Genomic DNA, 19,493 nt, shown 5'->3' on the forward strand with positions numbered 1-19,493 from the left:
CAGTGGAGGGTGGGGCTAAAGAATAAAATAATGTTTCAAAACAGACAATGCGACAATGCTGTATTTCAAAGCAGATGTAACTACAAAGAGCACATTTTAATAATACATTTTTATTTGCAGACAATAGCCATCTTAAGAGGCATTGCATAGCTTCATACACACATTGACCCCAATTCCATCATGGTCTCTCTCTTTCTCTCTCTCTCTCTCTCTCTCTCTCTCTGTCAGTCAGTCTCACTGTCAGTCAGGCTCTCTCTCTCTCTCTGTCTCAGTCAGTCTCTCTCTGTCAGTCTCTCTCTCTGCGTTAGTCAGTCTCTTTCTCAGTCAGTCAGTCTGTCTCTCTCTGTGAGTCTCAGTCGGTCAGTCAGACTCTCTCTTTATCTGTCCATTTCTCTCTCTCTGTCAGTAAGTTTCTCTCTCTGTGTCAATCTCTCTCTGTCAGTCTCTCTCTCAGTCAGTCTTTCTCTCTCAGTCAGTCAGTCTCTATCTTAGTCAGTCTCTCTCTCAGTCAGCCAGTCAGTCTCTCTCTCAGTCAGCCAGTCTCTCTCTCTCTCTCTCTCTCTCTGTCAGTCAGTCTCTTTCTCAGTCAGTCAGTCAGTCTGTCTCTCTCTGTCAGTCTCTCTCGGTCGGTCAGTCAGACTCGCTCTTTCTCTGTCCATTTCTCTCTCTCTGTCAGTAAGTTTCTCTCTCTCTGGCAATCTCTCTCTCAGTCAGTCTCTCTCCGTCAGTCTCTCTCTCTCAGTCAGTCAGTCTCTCTCTGTCAGTCAGTCAGTCAATCTCTCTCTCTTAGTCAGCCAGTCTCTCTCTCTCTCAGTCAGCCAGTCTCTCTCTCTCTCTCTCTCTCTCTCTCTCTCTCTCTCTCTCTCTCTCTGTCAGTCAGTCTCACTGTCAGTCAGGCTCTCTCTCTCACTCTCTCTCTGTGTTAGTCAGTCTCTTTCTCAGTCAGTCAGTCAGTCTGTCTCTCTCTGTGAGTCTCTCTCAGTCGGTCAGTCAGACTCTCTCCTTCTCTGTCCATTTCTCTCTCTCTGTCAGTAAGTTTCTCTCTCTCTGTCAATCTCTCTCTGTCAGTCTCTCTCTCAGTCAGTCTCTCTCTCTCAGTCAGTCAGTCTCTCTCTCTCAGTCAGCCAGTCTCTCTCTCTCTCTCTCTCTCTGTCAGTCAGTCTCTTTCTCAGTCAGTCAGTCTCTCTCTGTCAGTCTCTCTCAGTTGGTCAGTCAGACTCGCTCTTTCTCTGTCCATTTCTCTCTCTGTGTCAGTAAGTTTCTCTCTATGTCAATCTCTCTCTCAGTCAGTCTCTCTCTGTCAGTCTCTCTCAGTCAGTCAGTCTCTCTCTCAGTCAGTCAGTCTCTCTCTCAGTCAGCCAGTCTCTCTCTCTCTCTCTCTCTCTCTCTCTCTGTGTCAGTCAGTCTGTCTCTCTCTGTCAATCTCTCTCTGTCAGTCTCTCTCAGTCAGTCTCTCTCTCTCAGTCAGTCTCTCTCTCTCAGTCAGTCTCTCTCTCTCTCAGTCAGTCTCTCTCTCTCAGTCAGTCTCTCTCTCTCAGTCAGTCTCTCTCTCTCAGTCAGTCTCTCTCAGTCAGTCTCTCTCTCTCAGTCAGTCTCTCTCTCTCAGTCAGTCTCTCTCTCTCAGTCAGTCTCTCTCTCTCAGTCAGTCTCTCTCTCTCAGTCAGTCGGTCTCTCTCTCTCAGTCAGTCGGTCTCTCTCTCTCAGTCGGTCAGTCAGTCAGTCAGTCTCTCTCTTTCTCTGTCAGTTTCTCTCTCAGTCAGTCTCTCTTAGTCAGTCTCCCTCTCAGTCAGTCTCTCTCTCTCTCAGTCAGTCTCTCTCTCTCTGTCAGTCTCTCTCTCTCTCTCTCAGTCAGTCTCGCTCTCTCAGTCAGTCTCGCTCTCTCAGTCAGTCTCGCTCTCTCAGTCAGTCTCGCTCTCTCTCAGTCGGTCGGTCTCTCTCTCGGTCAGTCTGTCTCTCTCTCTCTCTCTCTCTCTGTCAGTCAGTCTCACTGTCAGTCAGGCTCTCTCTCTCACTCTCTCTCTGTGTTAGTCAGTCTCTTTCTCAGTCAGTCAGTCAGTCTGTCTCTCTCTGTGAGTCTCTCTCAGTCGGTCAGTCAGACTCTCTCCTTCTCTGTCCATTTCTCTCTCTCTGTCAGTAAGTTTCTCTCTCTCTGTCAATCTCTCTCTGTCAGTCTCTCTCTCAGTCAGTCTCTCTCTCTCAGTCAGTCAGTCTCTCTCTCTCAGTCAGCCAGTCTCTCTCTCTCTCTCTGTCAGTCAGTCTCTTTCTCAGTCAGTCAGTCTCTCTCTGTCAGTCTCTCTCAGTTGGTCAGTCAGACTCGCTCTTTCTCTGTCCATTTCTCTCTCTGTGTCAGTAAGTTTCTCTCTATGTCAATCTCTCTCTCAGTCAGTCTCTCTCTGTCAGTCTCTCTCAGTCAGTCAGTCTCTCTCTCAGTCAGTCAGTCTCTCTCTCAGTCAGCCAGTCTCTCTCTCTCTCTCTCTCTCTCTCTCTGTGTCAGTCAGTCTGTCTCTCTCTGTCAATCTCTCTCTGTCAGTCTCTCTCAGTCAGTCTCTCTCTCAGTCAGTCTCTCTCTCTCAGTCAGTCTCTCTCAGTCAGTCTCTCTCTCAGTCAGTCTCTCTCTCTCAGTCAGTCTCTCCCAGTCAGTCTCTCTCTCTCAGTCAGTCTCTCTCTCTCAGTCAGTCTCTCTCTCTCAGTCAGTCTCTCTCTCTCAGTCAGTCGGTCTCTCTCTCTCAGTCAGTCGGTCTCTCTCTCTCAGTCGGTCAGTCAGTCAGTCAGTCTCTCTCTTTCTCTGTCAGTTTCTCTCTCAGTCAGTCTCTCTTAGTCAGTCTCTCTCTCAGTCAGTCTCTCTCTCTCTGTCAGTCTCTCTCTCTCTCTCAGTCAGTCTCTCTCTCTCTCTCAGTCAGTCTCGCTCTCTCAGTCAGTCTCGCTCTCTCTCAGTCGGTCGGTCTCTCTCTCGGTCAGTCTGTCTCTCTCTCTCTCTCTCTCTCTCTCTCTCTCAGTCGGTCAGTCGGTCAGTCAGTCAGTCTCTCTCTTTCTCGGTCAGTTTCTCTCTCTCAGTCAGTCAGTCTCTCTTAGGCACAAAAGGTGTTGGATGTTAAAAAAAGTGTAGCCAACATACGAGATAGCGGAATGATAACCTGGAGGCAGAGAGCGAGAGAGAGAGCAAAGAAATTTTGTGTCAGGAAACAGAGACAAACTAAAGACATGGAGAGAAAAGCACCTAAAACTATAAAGATACAAGGGAGACTGACAAGCTGGAAAGATGGGCAGAAGAGCAATGAACCTGAAAGATCGGCTGGGGAAGTAAGCTGACGAAATTAATATAGCAGCAAACTACAGAGCTGGAGGACAGTGATGCAGTGTAGGTGAAGAAATTAATAAAGATCAATACACTGGAAATATATATATACAATGGGAACAAACAGAAGCAATGCACAGAGAAAACAACATAGAGAATAGTGACCGACAAGTAACGCCCTGAGAAAAGGAACACAATGAAAACATACAAGAGAAAATAATATCAAACTGAACTGAACGAAAAAAGTATCAGGCTAGAGACAAGTGTGATATAAACTGAACAGTTAGAAGAAACCTTACTAACTCAACGTAAATGTTATGAGAGAATGCTTTCAACCCAAACAAACATTGGCAAAGTCAATAGGCATAGCCTATGAAATCTATTGGCTTTGGCAACATTTTGTAGCCATACTGTGTACAGCAGCGCCTATGATTCACAGTGAGGCTAAAAATATTTTTTAATAGTGCTAAGATGCAGCTAGATCATTTTTTTCCAGTGAAGTAGCGCTGGGTGCATCATAGTCCTTTTTTATACAATTACTATCAGCCACGCTGCTATGGAGCACAACTACAAATCATTGCCAATGTCAGCAAGGCCCATGCTGTACAGCAGGAACAAAAGGCAATGGCAGAGCCAATAGTCTCAAAGGCAAGACTATTTGCTTTGCCAATGCTTTTTATATCTCATTACAAGACCCCTGTAATTCTGAGCAAATCAGTTATTCTCCCCATGCGTGAAAAAGAAAAAAAAAACTTAATTTGGCAAAAAAGCCTATCACATAAAGAAAATAATTGCGCTCATGTCCACATCATACTGAAAATACCCTTGGGCACAGATAACATCTATTATTGGTTTTTATGTTTTTTAAAATACTATGATATTTTTATGAATTTTTATAATGTGTTGTTGAAATTATTTGATGTATGATTTAAAACTGAGAAATTGTAACCTGTGTAGAAACTGTATATATTTGTGTATTTTTTTACGTACCTAATTGTTTTTATCATGTGAATATAAAGAAGAATAAGAATAATAAAAGTTCCAAAACAATTACAGATTTATAGATATTCGTTCTTTGGGCTAAAGGACTGTTCTAGTTTGTTTAAATGAAATAAAGTATACTTTGAATATGTTTTTAATTTTACCGCTCACAAATGATTGGGATTTAATGTTTAAGATGTTCTTATGGATCATTTATAAGGCTTAATTTCTACCAATTATCAAGTAAAAATGAAGGTCTTTATAGAGAGGGGAATTCTTACTGTTACTGGTATAAGTGCATCCCGTGCCTTTTTCTTTGTATTTGGGGTGACTCCTTTGAGTGTTTTGGTGAAAATAAAAGCTGAACCTCAATCACAGCACGAACAGCATAAGGAAAGCAATCAAGCTGAAGCAATCAGTACTTGGTCAGTGCTTCAGAAGAAAGAAGAGGAAGTGAAGTCAGCATGTGCAGGCCAATTAGAAGTCAGCAAATAAGAGTGACAATGAAGTCAACTAATGGTAAGCAATGGGCCGACTGCAAGCTCCTTGTATACAAAATTGTGTGCATGCAAGAGCGCAGGTAATGCATGCGCTGTCGGAGTCAAGATCTAAAAATGGAGTGAAAATTTAAAAACTGGGGAGAGATTTACCTTGAGGAGATCGGAGCCTGCCTGAAACTGAAGTGATTAGAGAGCAGCGTAAATCAATCACAAGGCCAGAAGAGCAACAAACAGAAGCAGTAGAACAACTTTACCTGAAAAGATTAACAAAAGAGTGGCTCAAATGAAAGCAATAGTGGCACATACCAAGAGATAAATTGAAGAATGGCAGTCTCGAGAGATAGCCAATGAATTGTACTTAAACATAGGAGACTGGCACAGACCATCAGTCCATCACCTTCTAGAAAAGTAGGGAAAAACACGAATCAAGGAGTTCTGTCATATCATACGAATTGCACCCAGCTCTAAAGCAAACATGAACAGAGTCGAACTGGATATCTGCTTCAAAGATGCGGAAGTTTGGATGCAGGGAGCTGGTTATGGGCAACATAGAACAGATATTGCACTCGGCCCTGTGTGTTGCAAAATATATATGAACATCAATACAAATTCATGTGTATGCACTTCAAAAGATATGCTTAGATAGATCACATTAACATGAGGCCTGGAGCTTAAACGGGCTTGACACAGCTGGAAAAGAAAGGCCTGTGGGACACAACTATGTGACTTTGCTTTCTGCAGTGATTAGGGGTCCGCAGCTGTGATGGTAGAGGGACGGCTCTCATTGTGTTGGACTATACCTGTATTGTCTAGGTGCCACATTTTGCATGGTTGTTGTTGTTGTCTGGATCAACACAACATTTTTCTGCTAGCAGGCACGCAGGTTATAATGGCACCATGTTGTCCAATTGTATTGTCATAATAAGATGCCCACTTGTTAATTTGTCAAAAGTATTTCCTGCAATAGGTTTTTCTGATGAGATCCATTCTCTTAGAAATAGATGAGACCCTAAGTAAGTTGGTGTTGAGATTGTAGAAAACTGCACCACGCCAAGATTAGACACTATTAGTAAAGACAGACTAAAAGTGGTACACTGATGGTTCCTCCAGCAGACTGATAGACACTGATTACAGAGCAGGGCATGCTATAGCAATAGCTGAAGGGCAGCTCTGCCACTTGGAACATCTACCCAGTAAGATGAGCTGTATGCTGTAAAAAAAAGCATGAATACTAGCCACGGGTAAAACTGTTAACATTTACACTAACTCACATTATGCTTTGCAGTTCTTATTTGTGGCCAGCTGTGGAAGTATTACGGATTCATAACAGAAGCAGGCGCCTTCATAAAAATGGTCCTTTAGTAAAGATTCTTTAAAGCAATCCTATTATACACCAAGATAGTGGTAATAAAATGCAAAGCGTACACATGAGCTAATACTAAGTTAGCCAAAGGTGATGCCATCGCTGACACAGCATTAAATGAAAGCATGCTACAGCCAGTGCAGATGGGACTAATGAACAAAGCATTCCAAAAATACAGCTCATTCAGAGACAAGTGTTGCAAGCTAATGTAAAGGAAGCACAATGGTCTGCAACACCAGATGAACATAGAGGGAGGATTGATGATGGATGTGAGCAGAATAATGAAGAGAGTATGTGCCTACCAGGATGAGATGCCTGTGTCCCCACGCAGTATGTTCCTTTCCCTTACAAGACTGGAGCAGGGACCCTCTGATATTGCACAAGGGAGGATGAATGCGCAGATGCATGTGCTTCCCAGTGAATGGATTTAAATATTTGCTGGTGTGGGTGGATATGTTTTCAAAATGAATGGAGGTGTATCCAACAGGGAAGAATAATGCAGCAACTGGGGCGCAGTACTTCAGTAAAGCCATCTCTCCAACGTTAGGACCCACTAGGGCATAAGAAAAATAAATAAATAACATGCATACGCCATACCACCCTCCATCTTGAGGCCAGGAAGAGTAAATGTAAATATCATGGTACTTAAAGAGCGCATTGTCACCAGACGGTCACCATGCGGTGTCGCCTATTCGGCTTCCTGGCGCTGATACTCATACCGCTGCGGAACCCCTCATGGCTTTCCCTGTGAAGTGTCCACCCCTGGGCACCCCCAGGGTGAAGCCAGGCATCCTTAGCGCTGTTGGGGCCGGTGTGGAGGCTAAGCAAGCTATCTACTAGGAGTAAATGAGCTCCAAAATAAAACAAAAAATGTTTTTTTTAAATAGATTATTAGTAAAGGCAACTGATGGAACAGGCCTGAAATAGCCTGATGCTCTGACTTTAGTACTGCCTGCAATGTGGCAAAGACTTCTAAAGCGATTATGGATACATGGTCATTGCAAGAAAAATAAAAGCTGTTTGTTTTAGCTCTAGGTGGACTGGACCACAGACAGTGAACCAATGCCATGAATGGATTGAGTGGAGAAGATGCAAGGCAGAGCCCCAACGCCTGAGAGGACGGTACCAGAAAGTGATGACCATCTGTCACCAGAGGACCTGCGCAACACAGCAGTCAAGAAGAGGACAGACCAGACCATTTGTACGATCCCTGGGGGCCCATCATAAAGTATCAGAAGGACGCAACATCTACGGATACTGTTGAGTGAAGTACACGAAGCAGTCTCAAAGAAAGGCGATGGTCTGCACCTGCAGAAAAATAGACTGAAGAGGACAACGAAGGGCAGGTCCATGAAACCGCCCCTGAACAAGATGACTGCTGATCAGGAGGAGAAGCAGATGACCGCTCACTGCGTGCCTTTAAATTACTGACACTTGCAGAAAGTGCCCGGGAACTGAGTGACTAATGTGACACTGTAGCAGGGGCGTAACACAGGCCCACGCAGCCCCCTTGGTGCGGGTAGGTGCCCCTAGCTCCAAGGGGCCCCCTCGGCACTGCACTGTGGCCGGAGAGCTCCTAATTGAGCCAAGAGCGTCCCCTCTAAGTACCGTGCAGAGAGGCCCCCTCACATTTCGTTACGCCAATGCACTGTAGCACTATGCATTGCATTCAGCAAACAATATTCGTTGGACACCAAATTACGAATATGCTGCCGGTATCACAACAGCCTGCTGATATAATAATGATCTCATCAGGATGTATCAATGTGACAATATGTGTATTTTATGCAAACACTGTGTAATGCTATCCAAAGATATGTAACTAATGTTTCCTTCATATATACATATACATATATGTATATACATACATATATATATATATATATATAATATATATATATATATATATTTTGGTTTTACACTAATGTTGGATAGGTCGATCCAAAAGGGAGGATTGTTGCAAAATATATATGAATATCCATACAATTTCATGTGCATGCACTTCAAAAGATATCATGCTTAGATAGATCACATTAACACGAGGCCTGGAGCTCAAAAGGGCTTCCTATCTGATCTTGACTGGACAAGCTTTAACAAGCTATTCTGTACCCCCTTAGATGTCATCTTGCTTGTCCCGACTACATGACATTTCTTAATCTGGTTGTGCAAGTTGCTTACACAGTGCCGAGCAAGCCTTTCTGGTCTGCCCATACATGGCTGTTTATAATTTGCATGGTGCAGACATTGCACATTCATGATGGCCATATTTGGCTTGCTGCCTTATTCTAGTTCCAGTGACATGAAATTACTCAATGTATATAACACCTAGAAACCTGTCACTCTGGGAAGCAGTCTGAGAGCGCCTAAGGCTGGAGACCTGACTTCTTCCTTGCTAATAAGCAATGATGCATTCATTTGGTACCAATAAATAAATGTCACTCTGTTTCTGAGCAATCCTGCTATGCCTGGTGAGTTTCATTCATTTTCTCCTGGGAGGGTGTCAGTATTTCCCCATCACTGTGAGCCCCATACCCCTCCCAATAATTTCCCGCGGCCCAATATCTTTCTAACTACCCGGCCATCTCCAGTGCCTCTCCCTCATCCAAAAGACCAGTAGAGCGAGTACACAACCTAAGCTTGCACATTGGAAATTGCATGCCACTACGCAGGGTGCTGTGCAGTCTACGAGGTAGGGCAACCTGGACAACTTTCAGGGGTGCTCCCACTTTGTCTACACAAAAGTAAAATTAGAGCTCAATGTAGGGGCGCAGCTTCCATTAGTGCACCAGAAGCAGGTGCTCAGCCGCCCATGCGCCCACTAAACCCTAATTATTGTATTTTATAATTCAACCAGCAGCCAATGAGGCAATTTCTTTTGTTGCTAGAGCCCACATCCCACTGGCTAGTTGACTGGCTCAATGTGTTCAATTCCAGGCTAGACTCCGGCAACTCCTCCCATGGAGGGCTTCTGAAAAAGCATCTCTGACCTCAAAAGAGCACAGAACCTTGTCACTGGGCTGATAGTCGGCCTGGACCAGTGATACTCAGAGTACGCCTGGGGCCTTGACCTTTACATAAGCACCCCTGGTGAACAGCAGCAGGAGCTGCTGTTTACTGGCTGAGCACAAATATTCCGTTTTTTTGTGTTTTTTTTTAAATAAACGTGCAAGCATTTATTTGCAGTTTAAATGAAGGTATGAAGTAACTACGGGGGTGTCCGGCACAACTTACCTTTAGTTAACCTGCAAATAAACGCTTTCTCATGTATTTAATTTTTTTAAGGCCTTAGACAATCCCTGACCCACCCAGATCCCCTACTGCCACCCTGCTGGCATCAGGGCGGCCCTCGGTCACACCACAGACCGTACTTTGTGGCCCCTGGGCAAATGTTTGCGAGTACCCATGGCATAGACCAATGGTACTCAAACTTTTAATTCTGAAGACCCCCGCCCCTGTAAAATAACTACATTAGGCTCAAATCCAAATAAAACTGCATCATGAATAAAACAATTAATATATAAAAGGTTAAATATTGGTAAGCTATAGCGTTTGGTTGGTAGGTCTTGGGGCCACAGCCTTCAACTATTAAAAGAAACTGAGCCACAGCGTTCTACAATTTATGACATTAAATAAAAGTATGTTTAGCAATTAAGCCGAACATTTCATATGTGATTGCGGGATAGTGGAACATTTTGAAAGAATAGTCATGTTGTGCTTCATTTTTTTCTCAGAATGTATCCCATACATGACAGGAAAAGTATATTTTACAAATTAGCAAAAACGAATGAGGGACGTAAGATGCAGCAGTGGGCATGCAAAACTGTCAAAAATGTGGGATGGAAAAAAAATATCAGCGTACTGAAGAATCCTCCTATATTTTTGGTGCAAATGGTCTGCCCAGTGCAGATTTTACTCAATTTTGCATGGTTGAAAAGGATCTCTACCCTTCCTAGCCCAACGCGAACAAGCAAGTCACCAAGAAACAAGAAAATCGTGAACCAGAAAAAGAGAAAGGGAATGCAGGAAGAAGTGGTTCGTAGTTTTTTTCTGCAGTGCACAAAAAGAGGAAGAAAATCAGGTCTATTTAGAGGGCCAATAAGTTTTGATAAAAAATGACTGTTTCTTTTTTTCACATCGTACCTATATATCAAATGTTCCCATATCATGTACCATACCTGAATCCTCCTTCGGCATTGTAGTGAATAGCATTTGGCATGTTGGGATATTTTGAGCATATGTTTATAATGTTTTAGAGCCAACTCTGGGCTGGGCCACTGGAATTATGTGGTAATTTAGTATCAAATTATGTGGTACAGTGCCTAAATTATGCAGCAATAAAAGACATTTTACGACATGGTGTGACACATTTGATTTTGTATTACCTCATTATTTTGGATGTTTTTGATATGTTACCGCTATTAGCGCCACTATAACTCCCAAAGTAAAAGAACGCCGCCACCGCCGAGAGTCACTTACCTGCAGTGAAGGCTTCCGCCGCATCAGCCGCCACCGCCAAGAGTCAGGAAGGCATTCGACTCCGCGCCGCCGCTCCAGGGGACTACAGTACCCGGCAGGCCACGCGGCGGCGCGTCCAGGGTGACGCACACACGCCAGAGAGCGCCAACGGGGGAATAAAGGTCGGAGAAGCCCGGCAGAGCCAGTAAAAAACGCCGCCACCGCCGAGAGTCACTTACCTGCAGTGAAGGCTTCCGCCGCATCAGCCGCCACCGCCAAGAGTCAGGAAGGCATTCGACTCCGCGCCGCCGCTCCGGGGGACTACAGTACCCGGCAGGCCACGCGGCGGCGCGTCCAGGGTGACGCACACGCGCCAGAGAGCGCCAACGGGGGAATAAAGGTCGGAGAAGCCCGGCAGAGCGGGGGAGACAGTAAAAAAACGCCGCCACCGCCGAGAGTCACTTACCTGCAGTGAAGGCTTCCGCCGCATCAGCCGCCACCGCCAAGAGTCAGGAAGGCATTAGACTCCGCGCCGCCGCTCCGGGGGACTACAGTACCCGGCAGGCCACGCGGCGGCGCATCCAGGGTGACGCACACGCGCCAGAGAGCGCCAACGGGGGAATAAAGGTCGGAGAAGCCCCGCGTCGCGGGACGCCCGGGGCGAAGCCCGGGCAAAGGGCGGGCCCTCTACGGCCCTCATCGGCACGAGGAGGCAGGGACAGGGCCAGAAACTCTGCTGGACTTACATGCAAGTAAGCTATACTGTCGTAAATATTCCTAAAATTAAGCATTTTATTTTGAAAAGCTAGGCTGCGAGTATATTGAAAATTATGCCTGCGAAATTGAAGGAAGCCCCACAGAATACCCTTGACAATTATCTTGTCCAGACAGTTAGGAAAATAAATACGCAAAGGAGAGACTCTCTTGGGTTAAGTCAATCCCCAGACCTTCATTGTTTGTCCCCGACCGCATCTATCATGATTGATGACACTATCCTGCAGGAAATCAACCAGGAGAACGTAACTGGCGTCCCCATTCTCCTAGATTTAAGTAGTGCACCTGATAATGCTGTCCCGGCCACAGAGACTTCCAACATACAGGCCGAGGGTGATACTGACAACGACTCTGATCAAGAGAGACATGTACGAGTTGTACCTGATGAGATGACACCGAAAGGGCGTGTAACAAGGCCGAGACGCTTATGCACCAAGAACCCTCCTAAGTTGAGTGGCCCACGCATAGGGGCAAGAAGGAAAAGGGTTACTACCCCAAAGATAAAGCAAGTAAACGCTTTGGAGGTTAATCAGAATCACACCTCCGAGGATGCCTTCTTTGAAAGGATTGCTGACTTTCTTGAACTAAAAATTAATGCCATTGTTAAACCCTTAATATCTAAATTAGACAAATTGAATGCAGAGATTAAGAGGTTGGGCGGTTTAAACACCTTGGTTGTGGATGGGGTAGAAAACATCACTAAGATAGTCACAAATTTGCCTAATAATATAGGGGGAGATGTGATCAGCGAAGTCTTTTGTGATAATGAAGGGACTCAATTGCCTGTTGAAAATGTATTGCCCCAACCATTAATACCATTGACTACCAGTATTGAGGGCTCTCTTTTAGTTAACATCCCAACAGATGATATCCCTTCTGCTAGACTACCCCCAGCAACTACCCACACTACGGACCCCCTACAATTTCTAGTAGAGGCCACCCCAGTGGTCCTGGTGCTAGCAAATGTACCTCCTTTGGAAGGGGGAACAGTGGAAAGCCCTACCTCCCTTACAAGTAAGGCTCTGCATTGGCTAACCAGTAACATGCGGTTAGCCCCAGGGGGGAAACATCAACTGGCAAATGTTATTAAGTCCGCAACCAGGGTCCCTTGCCTGGGAAACCGGCCGAAAAAGTTTAAAGGGGACTGCGTCGCAGTGAGCCTCTCGAATCAAGATGTTCTTCCTAACATATTGGCTAATTTATTCCCTCCCCAACGCAGACAAGGCACTGTTGTTCCACTAACCCTGAAGTTTTTTTATGGGGAGCAACAAAATGTCACTTATCTAAGGACTCCTGCGACAGGGTGGGATAGATTTTGGGATTCTAACCCTAGACGGGGGCAGGATATAAGGCATAATTCAGTGGCCCATTATCCCCTTCTACCACAGCAAAACCCTTCTGTTGAACCTCTCCAGTTATTCAATCGCTACGCCCCATTGTCTTTCATGGATCAGAACGATTGACTCTCTTCTATAGAAGACACCAACAATGAGGGTCCCTTACCTGTCCCTGCACTTTTAGACCCAAAAATCACAGGTAACAGGGTTTGCAGAATATTGAGCTGGAATGTCGCTGGTATCAGATCTAAACTCAGCAATAAGAACTGGTTGGAGATGGTCAGATCAAACGACATTCTTGTATTTCAGGAGACTTGGGAGACGTCTGACAGATTTGTTCTAGACGGCTTCTCCCATTTCTCTGTACCTGCTGTACCTAGCACATCCGGAAGGGCAAAGGGAGGCTTGGCTATATATATCTCTTTAGATGTCCAAGGAAAGCCAAGACAGATCAAAACTAACTCGACAAATATATTAGCGGTTGAATTAACAACACATAACTCACAGCCTACCTTATTAGTTAATTTTTATAATTCCCCTGTCAGTCAAATACTGAACGAGCATTTGGTAACTCTAGAGGATTTCTTGTCTACCTACAGCGAGAATAGTGCCCACGGCTTTGACGTGATTCTCATGGGAGATTATAATATTCACCCATGTAACATGGATTGCCGTGAGGAATATGAGGATTTTCCCCCCTACCTCTCTATTCCGCACTTTGAACATTCACCGCGTGGAGAGGCTTTGGAATCACTCTTAGCAATTTTTAATCTCTACGAATTTTCTAGTAGCAATACATGCTTGAGGTTACCAACATACGTGGGTAACAACTCTGGCACAATCGTAGACTACATTTTTTTGTCGTCTAGCATTTTGTCTGAAGTTTCAACCTATAAGGTGGAAACTTCAGTCTTCAGTGATCATAACCCAGTAATTTTAGAGATTTTATCTCAGGGAGTTTTGGGAAAGAGAGAGACTGGAGTTTTATGTGCGACTAACCTAGTCCTGGGAGATCAGAATCGCAGGCTGAAGTGGGACCAAGTCACCCCAATCACTTTTATACAGGACACCCTGTCCAAAGTTGAGGGTGAGGTTGCAATCTGCTTGGACAATAATAACCCGGTTATTACCCTGATAGAAGCATTTAATGCCATCTGCAGCCAGGTTAACCTAGACCTGACTGTGAGGAAAAAAAAACAGATATTCAGGGGCCAAAAATGGTTTGATTCAGATTGTTCCAAGGCTCATTCAATCCTTTTGAAGGCTTTAAAAAATAAGCCAAGAGATAAAGCACAGATAGCGTCGCTAAGGAAAAATTATAATGACGTTATCAGGAAGAGAAAATTAGAGATTAAAAAGGAGGCCTGGAACGACTTGTTGTCGCCCGACATACAGAGAGATAGTTCAAAATTTTGGGCGATAATAAACCATTCTTTTTTGGCGGGTCTAGACAAGCAGAGAGCAGATTGCATTATACCTGATGAACAGTGGGTCACACACTTCAGTAATATTTATAGCTGTCCTGAAAATATCCCAGGCTGTGGAACACAATCCACACAAGCAACAGCTCCAATTTCCCTTTTTAGCATAGAAGAGGTAAAAAAAGCGATCAGTGACACACACCCCAAAAAGGCTCCGGGCCCCGATGGGGTTCCCGCAGACTTTTTTAAGAGTGCACCTGAATTAAGCGCCAAAATCCTAACTAACATCTTTAACGCCACAAGAGATTTTGTTTTTCCTATTAGCTGGTCAAAGTCCACTATTATACCGATCTTTAAAAAGGGCCAAAGAACAGACCCGGCCTGTTATAGGCCAATTTCCCTAATTGATTCTAGTATTAAGATCTTGGGAAGAGTCCTTTTAGGAAGACTGACCCAGCTTCTAGAAGGGAAGGGTATTTTATCGAATGCACAATATGGCTTTAGAGCCAAAAGAGGAACTTTAGATCAGTGTTTAAATTTAGAACTGATCATAAGCAAATATGTAATTGCCAAGGGGGGCTCTCTGTACATGGCCTTTATGGACCTCTCCTCAGCTTTTGACTTGGTTAACAGGGCTAAGCTGTGGGGGGTCCTATTGGCCATGGGCATTGATGCCCCCCTGGTAGGGTACCTGGCAGAGCTACATAGAGACCTCAAGACGTCGGTCAGAGTGACTAGGGAAGGAAGATGCACCTGCCACTTTGAATCAGGGAGAGGGGTCAGGCAAGGATGTATCCTTGCACCCCTTCTCTTTACACTTTATATAAATGGCCATGAGGCAGCCCTGGCAGTGTCCCACACTGACATCCCGCGTGCAGGAGAGATAAAGATACCTGTCCTCCTGTACGCGGATGATGCTGTCCTCTTAGCACGCTCTGGAGTGGCACTGAATAAACTCCTCTTATCATTTGGGGATTTCATGTCCTCGCTGGACATGAAAACTAATGTAGAAAAATCCCACGTAATGATAGCAGGAGCCGCAGGCAGGAAAAGAAAGACCAAAACTTTCTTTTGTGCTGGGAAAGAGGTAAGGAGAGTTCCATCTTTCCCTTACTTAGGCGTGATCTTTGATGAAAAAGGCAAGTGGGGCCCCCAGCTTTTGGCTAAAAGCAACGCAGTAGCAAGAGCGGCTGCTGGGTTGCTTGGTTTTGCTAAGAAACTCGGAGCTCGCCCCATGGAAAGCATTATTAAGGTCTATAAATCCAAATGTCTGTCGGTTGCTCAATACAGCTCTGTTATTTGGGGGCATACTAATCATGAATATGACAATATTCAGAAAGTAGAAAATAAATTCTTGAGAACTCTGCTTTCTGTCCCCCAGTCGACCTCTACATATATAATACATACAGAGCTTGGTTTGGGCTACATTACCGACATTTTGAAGGCAGCCCCAGTTATTGGTTGGTTGAAAGTGTGGCTCAACCAGGAGCTTACTCTAAACCATCACATTCTTAAAGATTGCTTAGCCCTGGATAAAGCATATAACATTCCATGGTTAAAATATGTTAAGACGCAGTTAACTCTTGTTGGCCGATCTGAACTTTTTTCCTCCCCACATCTGATAAACTTGGAAGATATAAAGATAGTCAAAAAACGTTTGACTGAATGTTATGCCTCGGAGAGGGAAGCCACAGAGTTAAATAAATCTACGGTTAGGAAACATTGCATGTTAACATCTGTCTTAGGTATGGAACCGTATCTCTTCCTGGTACATAAACCATACCACCGTTTCCTTCTAATAAGATTTCGTCTTGACTTAATTCCCTTTATCCTGGGCGATTTTAAAAAGTGGACTAGACCTGAAAATGCTGATCCATGTGACTGCGATCATTTTTCTATTCAAGACACGACCCATTTTATCCTGTTCTGCGGTCATTATAAAGAGAGTAGAAAAAAATATTTGTTGCCTATACTGTGCAATATGGGTTTTACACAGGTAAAACCAGCTATGCTGTTCCTACAACTCTTATCGAATTTAAACGTGGCATTTCATGTTGCTAGCTTTCTGGTTGCCGCTGTACGTATAAAAAAGCATTGTCTTAGTATTAGGCACTTTGTCCCTGATTAATGTGTACCCTCTATATTTTATTGATTTTATTCTTTTTAAATATTATTGTATATTTTATCTTGTATAACGTGTTTTTAGGGTTTTTTAAACAAAATTTTGATCTATACTATTATGTGTCATGATGAAATATTCCCGTGCATTGCTCGCTCTTTTATGATTTTAAATAATCGAATAAAGATATTTGACTGACTGACTGACTGACTGAACTCCCAAATGCTGAAATAGGCAACAGAAAAGTGATCTGTCACCTTTGAGAGGAACCTTCGAGTGCGCGCAACTGATGCTGCAGCACATGCAGTCACTTTTGATCCATTTTTTTTAAAGATTATGCAGCAGATTGTGGATTATGAGGGAAAATGCCACAAATCCATAACTATGCAGAAAACGCCATGGTCACAAAATTGCATAATTCCAATGACCCGGACTATAGGTTTCAAAATACAATGCACTGTTGGCTAAATTAACAAGACATGCTGAGCTGCTGCAGGACACATTAGGCAACTTAGCAGCTCAGAATACATTAACATTTTGGACACTGCAAAGGCAGAGTTAATGATGGCCCATTACAGAGGAGCTCGAGGCCGATTGTTTTCTTTCACTAAATCACTGTAATGTCTTCCAGTGAGAAGTTTGCATTCACGGCCGGGGGCAGAAAAAAAGTGCCCATCGTGCCCGCCCCCTCTCCCTCCGACTGATACCCTTTCATTTCCCCAAGCCTTTTTGGCGAGAGTGAAATGGGGCCCAAGTCACTGCTTGCCAATCGGTGGCCACAACCACACCTTCAAGTTTCTGCAATGGCTCAAGATGAAAGAGTGTGTCTAAAGCCCACGTGCTTGTCCCTGAGAAGTCCACAGCAGCACACGTGGGTAAATATCCACGGTGTTAGCCCCTAGCAGCCAGCCAGGTACCCGAGGCGAGCAAAGCATCTCTGAACTCCCTGGCAATTCGTCCTGCGAGGTGCAGAACATCTGACCGGCGCTCCTTTAAGCTTCAAGGCGCTACACTCTCCAAAGATACCTCAGACGTGAGGAGAACCACACTAAACTCCACCGAGGGCGAAAAGCCACCTCTTCTGCCAGCTACGCCCCCAGACATCCTGGCATCGCGGCCAGTCCTAACGCCCTGGGTCAGTCCTGGCTACTTCGATTCAGCGAGTTTCTCTTTCACAAGCTCATTGAGTCCCATTGCTTAACGCTATAAAGTGCCTTGGCAGCACCGCAGAAAAAGTCTTAAAATAAATAGAGCGGACAAACGAATACAGGCAAATTCAAATGAGTGAGTGCATTAATATGAACACGCGGGCAAGGAGAGGTGGCACACTGAGAGGAGGCAGGGGAGACGGAGGATGCAGGAGACACACGGGAGTGACAGGCGTAGAACATGACACACGGAAGAGGGGGGTAGCCAGAGTGCCGAAATCACCCCGCTGCCTCACCCTCCTCTTTTACTGGACATTACCCACCTCTCCTCACCTCGTCTGTGTCAGTCCTTTTCATCTCTTGAATACACGGTCTCCCATCTCTCTAGTTTGTCTCCAGTTCAACCCTTTCTAAAGCTTTTTTACCCTCCCAATGTTTCCTTGCCTCTTCCCTTTCTCCCTCCTCCCCTCCCCATTACTGGAGAGCTCGTCTTTCTCTCCATCTTTGTTCTCCCTCTTCCTGCCTCTCCCCTCTTTGCCATCACTCCGTGTTTCCGTCTCCCAGCCTCCCTCTCCCGGTCCCCTCTTTCCGTGCCTCCCTTCCTCTCCCCCGCCTCCTTTGTCTTGCTTTGATCTCGCCCCTCCTCTGTCCCACTCTTCGTGTACCAGCTCTTCTTTCTCAGCCCTGGGCAACGGTTCCTCCTTTCTAGACCTTGCCAGCTACCCTCACTTTTCCCATTGTCTCCTCCTTTCATCAACACCCCCTTACCTCTGCTCTCCCTCGATCGGCGCGACTTCGTGGAACGTTTTAAGTGCTGGCGACTTGCATCTGAAAGTGCCGAGAAGCGAAGAACAAATAAAGAGGAGGGTGCAGGCCAATTTTCCGTGTGATCGGATTCCCAGGTGGGGGCAGTCTTGAGTGGGCTCCGTTACGAGTGCGCGCAGCTCCTGGGTGCTGCTCCCCAGTGGAGTTTGGCTCTGAGTTGGCGCCTGTCCTCAGTGCGCTTTAGTTTCGAGCGCGGCTCCCATGCTTCTGAACGTATAGCTCGAGGCTAGATCTAAGCGCACTCTGGCTCCGTGATCGCTAGACCGGAGATCCCCCCCCAGTGGGTTTCCTGGGATCCCTCAGCTTGACTCAGCAGGATCCCCTGCCCCTCGCGCTCGATGCTGCTGCACCCTAGCTTCCTCTGCACACAATAAGATTAAATCCAGCCCGGGAAGCAGCAGGAGGGGCGGGGCCGGGGTCTGGCCGCGCCCACTCCGAGGCCGATCCAGCCATTTAGAGATCTCCCTCCACACCTCTGGGGACCGTCCCTAGAAACCAAGAGACGCAGAAGGAACCCGACCAGTACATTGTTTCATCAGCTAACCGTGGTACCCAATCAGTACTCCTGCACACACATGAAGCCAAACACTTTAATTCTGAATCATGGAGTGTATTCTGAAAAAACACCTATACAAAAATACATGCCTGTAGTAGTTAATGTTCTCAAGGATCCCAATATATATATATATATATGTGACGTTTGAGCATATCCAACTTTCAATGTACTGTTTTTGTGCTGCAGTTGAGTCAGTTTCTAAGGTGCATTCGACTTGCCACCTAAAGTTAAACGAGGAGCAGGGAAAGATTGTATTGTAATTGCATTTATGTAGCGCTTACTACTCCTGACAAGGCGCCGAAGCGCTTTTTTGGCGAGTAGCACGCTACTGGGGGACCCATAAAGGATTAGTGTTGAATTACTGTAGTGAAATATGAAAATAAATAAAGTGGTGGATAGGTTAGTCAGTTATTTGGATTCGGAAGGATAGAAGAGGAAAAAAGGTTTGTATTTGTATAGCGCTTGTTACCCCTGATGGGGTGTTGGAGTGCCTTTTTTTTGGGGGGGGGGGGGGCAGTAGCACACTACTCCGGAAACCCATAAAGGATTAGTGGTGAATTAGTATAGTGAAATATGAAACTAATTTGAGTGGTGGTTATGTTAGTCAGTTATTTGGATTGAGAAGGGTTGAGGAGGGGTAGAAAAGGGAAAAAATTTGCATTTATATAGCGCTTGTAACCCTGACGGGGTGTTGAAGCTCTTTATTGTCGAGTAGCACG

At 45.2% G+C, this 19,493-nt stretch overlaps 1 protein-coding gene across 3 annotated transcripts in view; it reads right to left on the reverse strand.

Moving 5' to 3' along the window:
* LOC144825133 (trophoblast glycoprotein-like) overlaps window positions 1-18,557 on the reverse strand; it is a 57,333-nt gene extending 38,776 nt beyond the window's left edge. Inside the window, exon 1 of one of the 3 annotated variants that reach the window (XM_078684002.1) lies at window positions 18,162-18,557. Coding sequence is in view for 1 of the 3 variants with exons in the window: in XM_078684001.1 (XP_078540127.1) it covers window positions 17,717-17,750 (34 nt within the window). In the remaining 2 variants the exon portion in view is untranslated. Of the gene's footprint in view, window positions 1-17,716; window positions 17,833-18,161 lie in introns of those variants that run through there. The other 2 variants (XM_078684001.1, XM_078684003.1) reach the window with 2 other exon arrangements.
* Between the last annotated feature and the right edge of the window lie 936 nt (window positions 18,558-19,493).

The sequence above is a fragment of the Lissotriton helveticus genome, chromosome 3_1 (genome assembly GCF_964261635.1).
Source record: "Lissotriton helveticus chromosome 3_1, aLisHel1.1, whole genome shotgun sequence".
In the NCBI taxonomy this organism is placed as follows: Eukaryota; Metazoa; Chordata; class Amphibia; order Caudata; family Salamandridae; genus Lissotriton; species Lissotriton helveticus.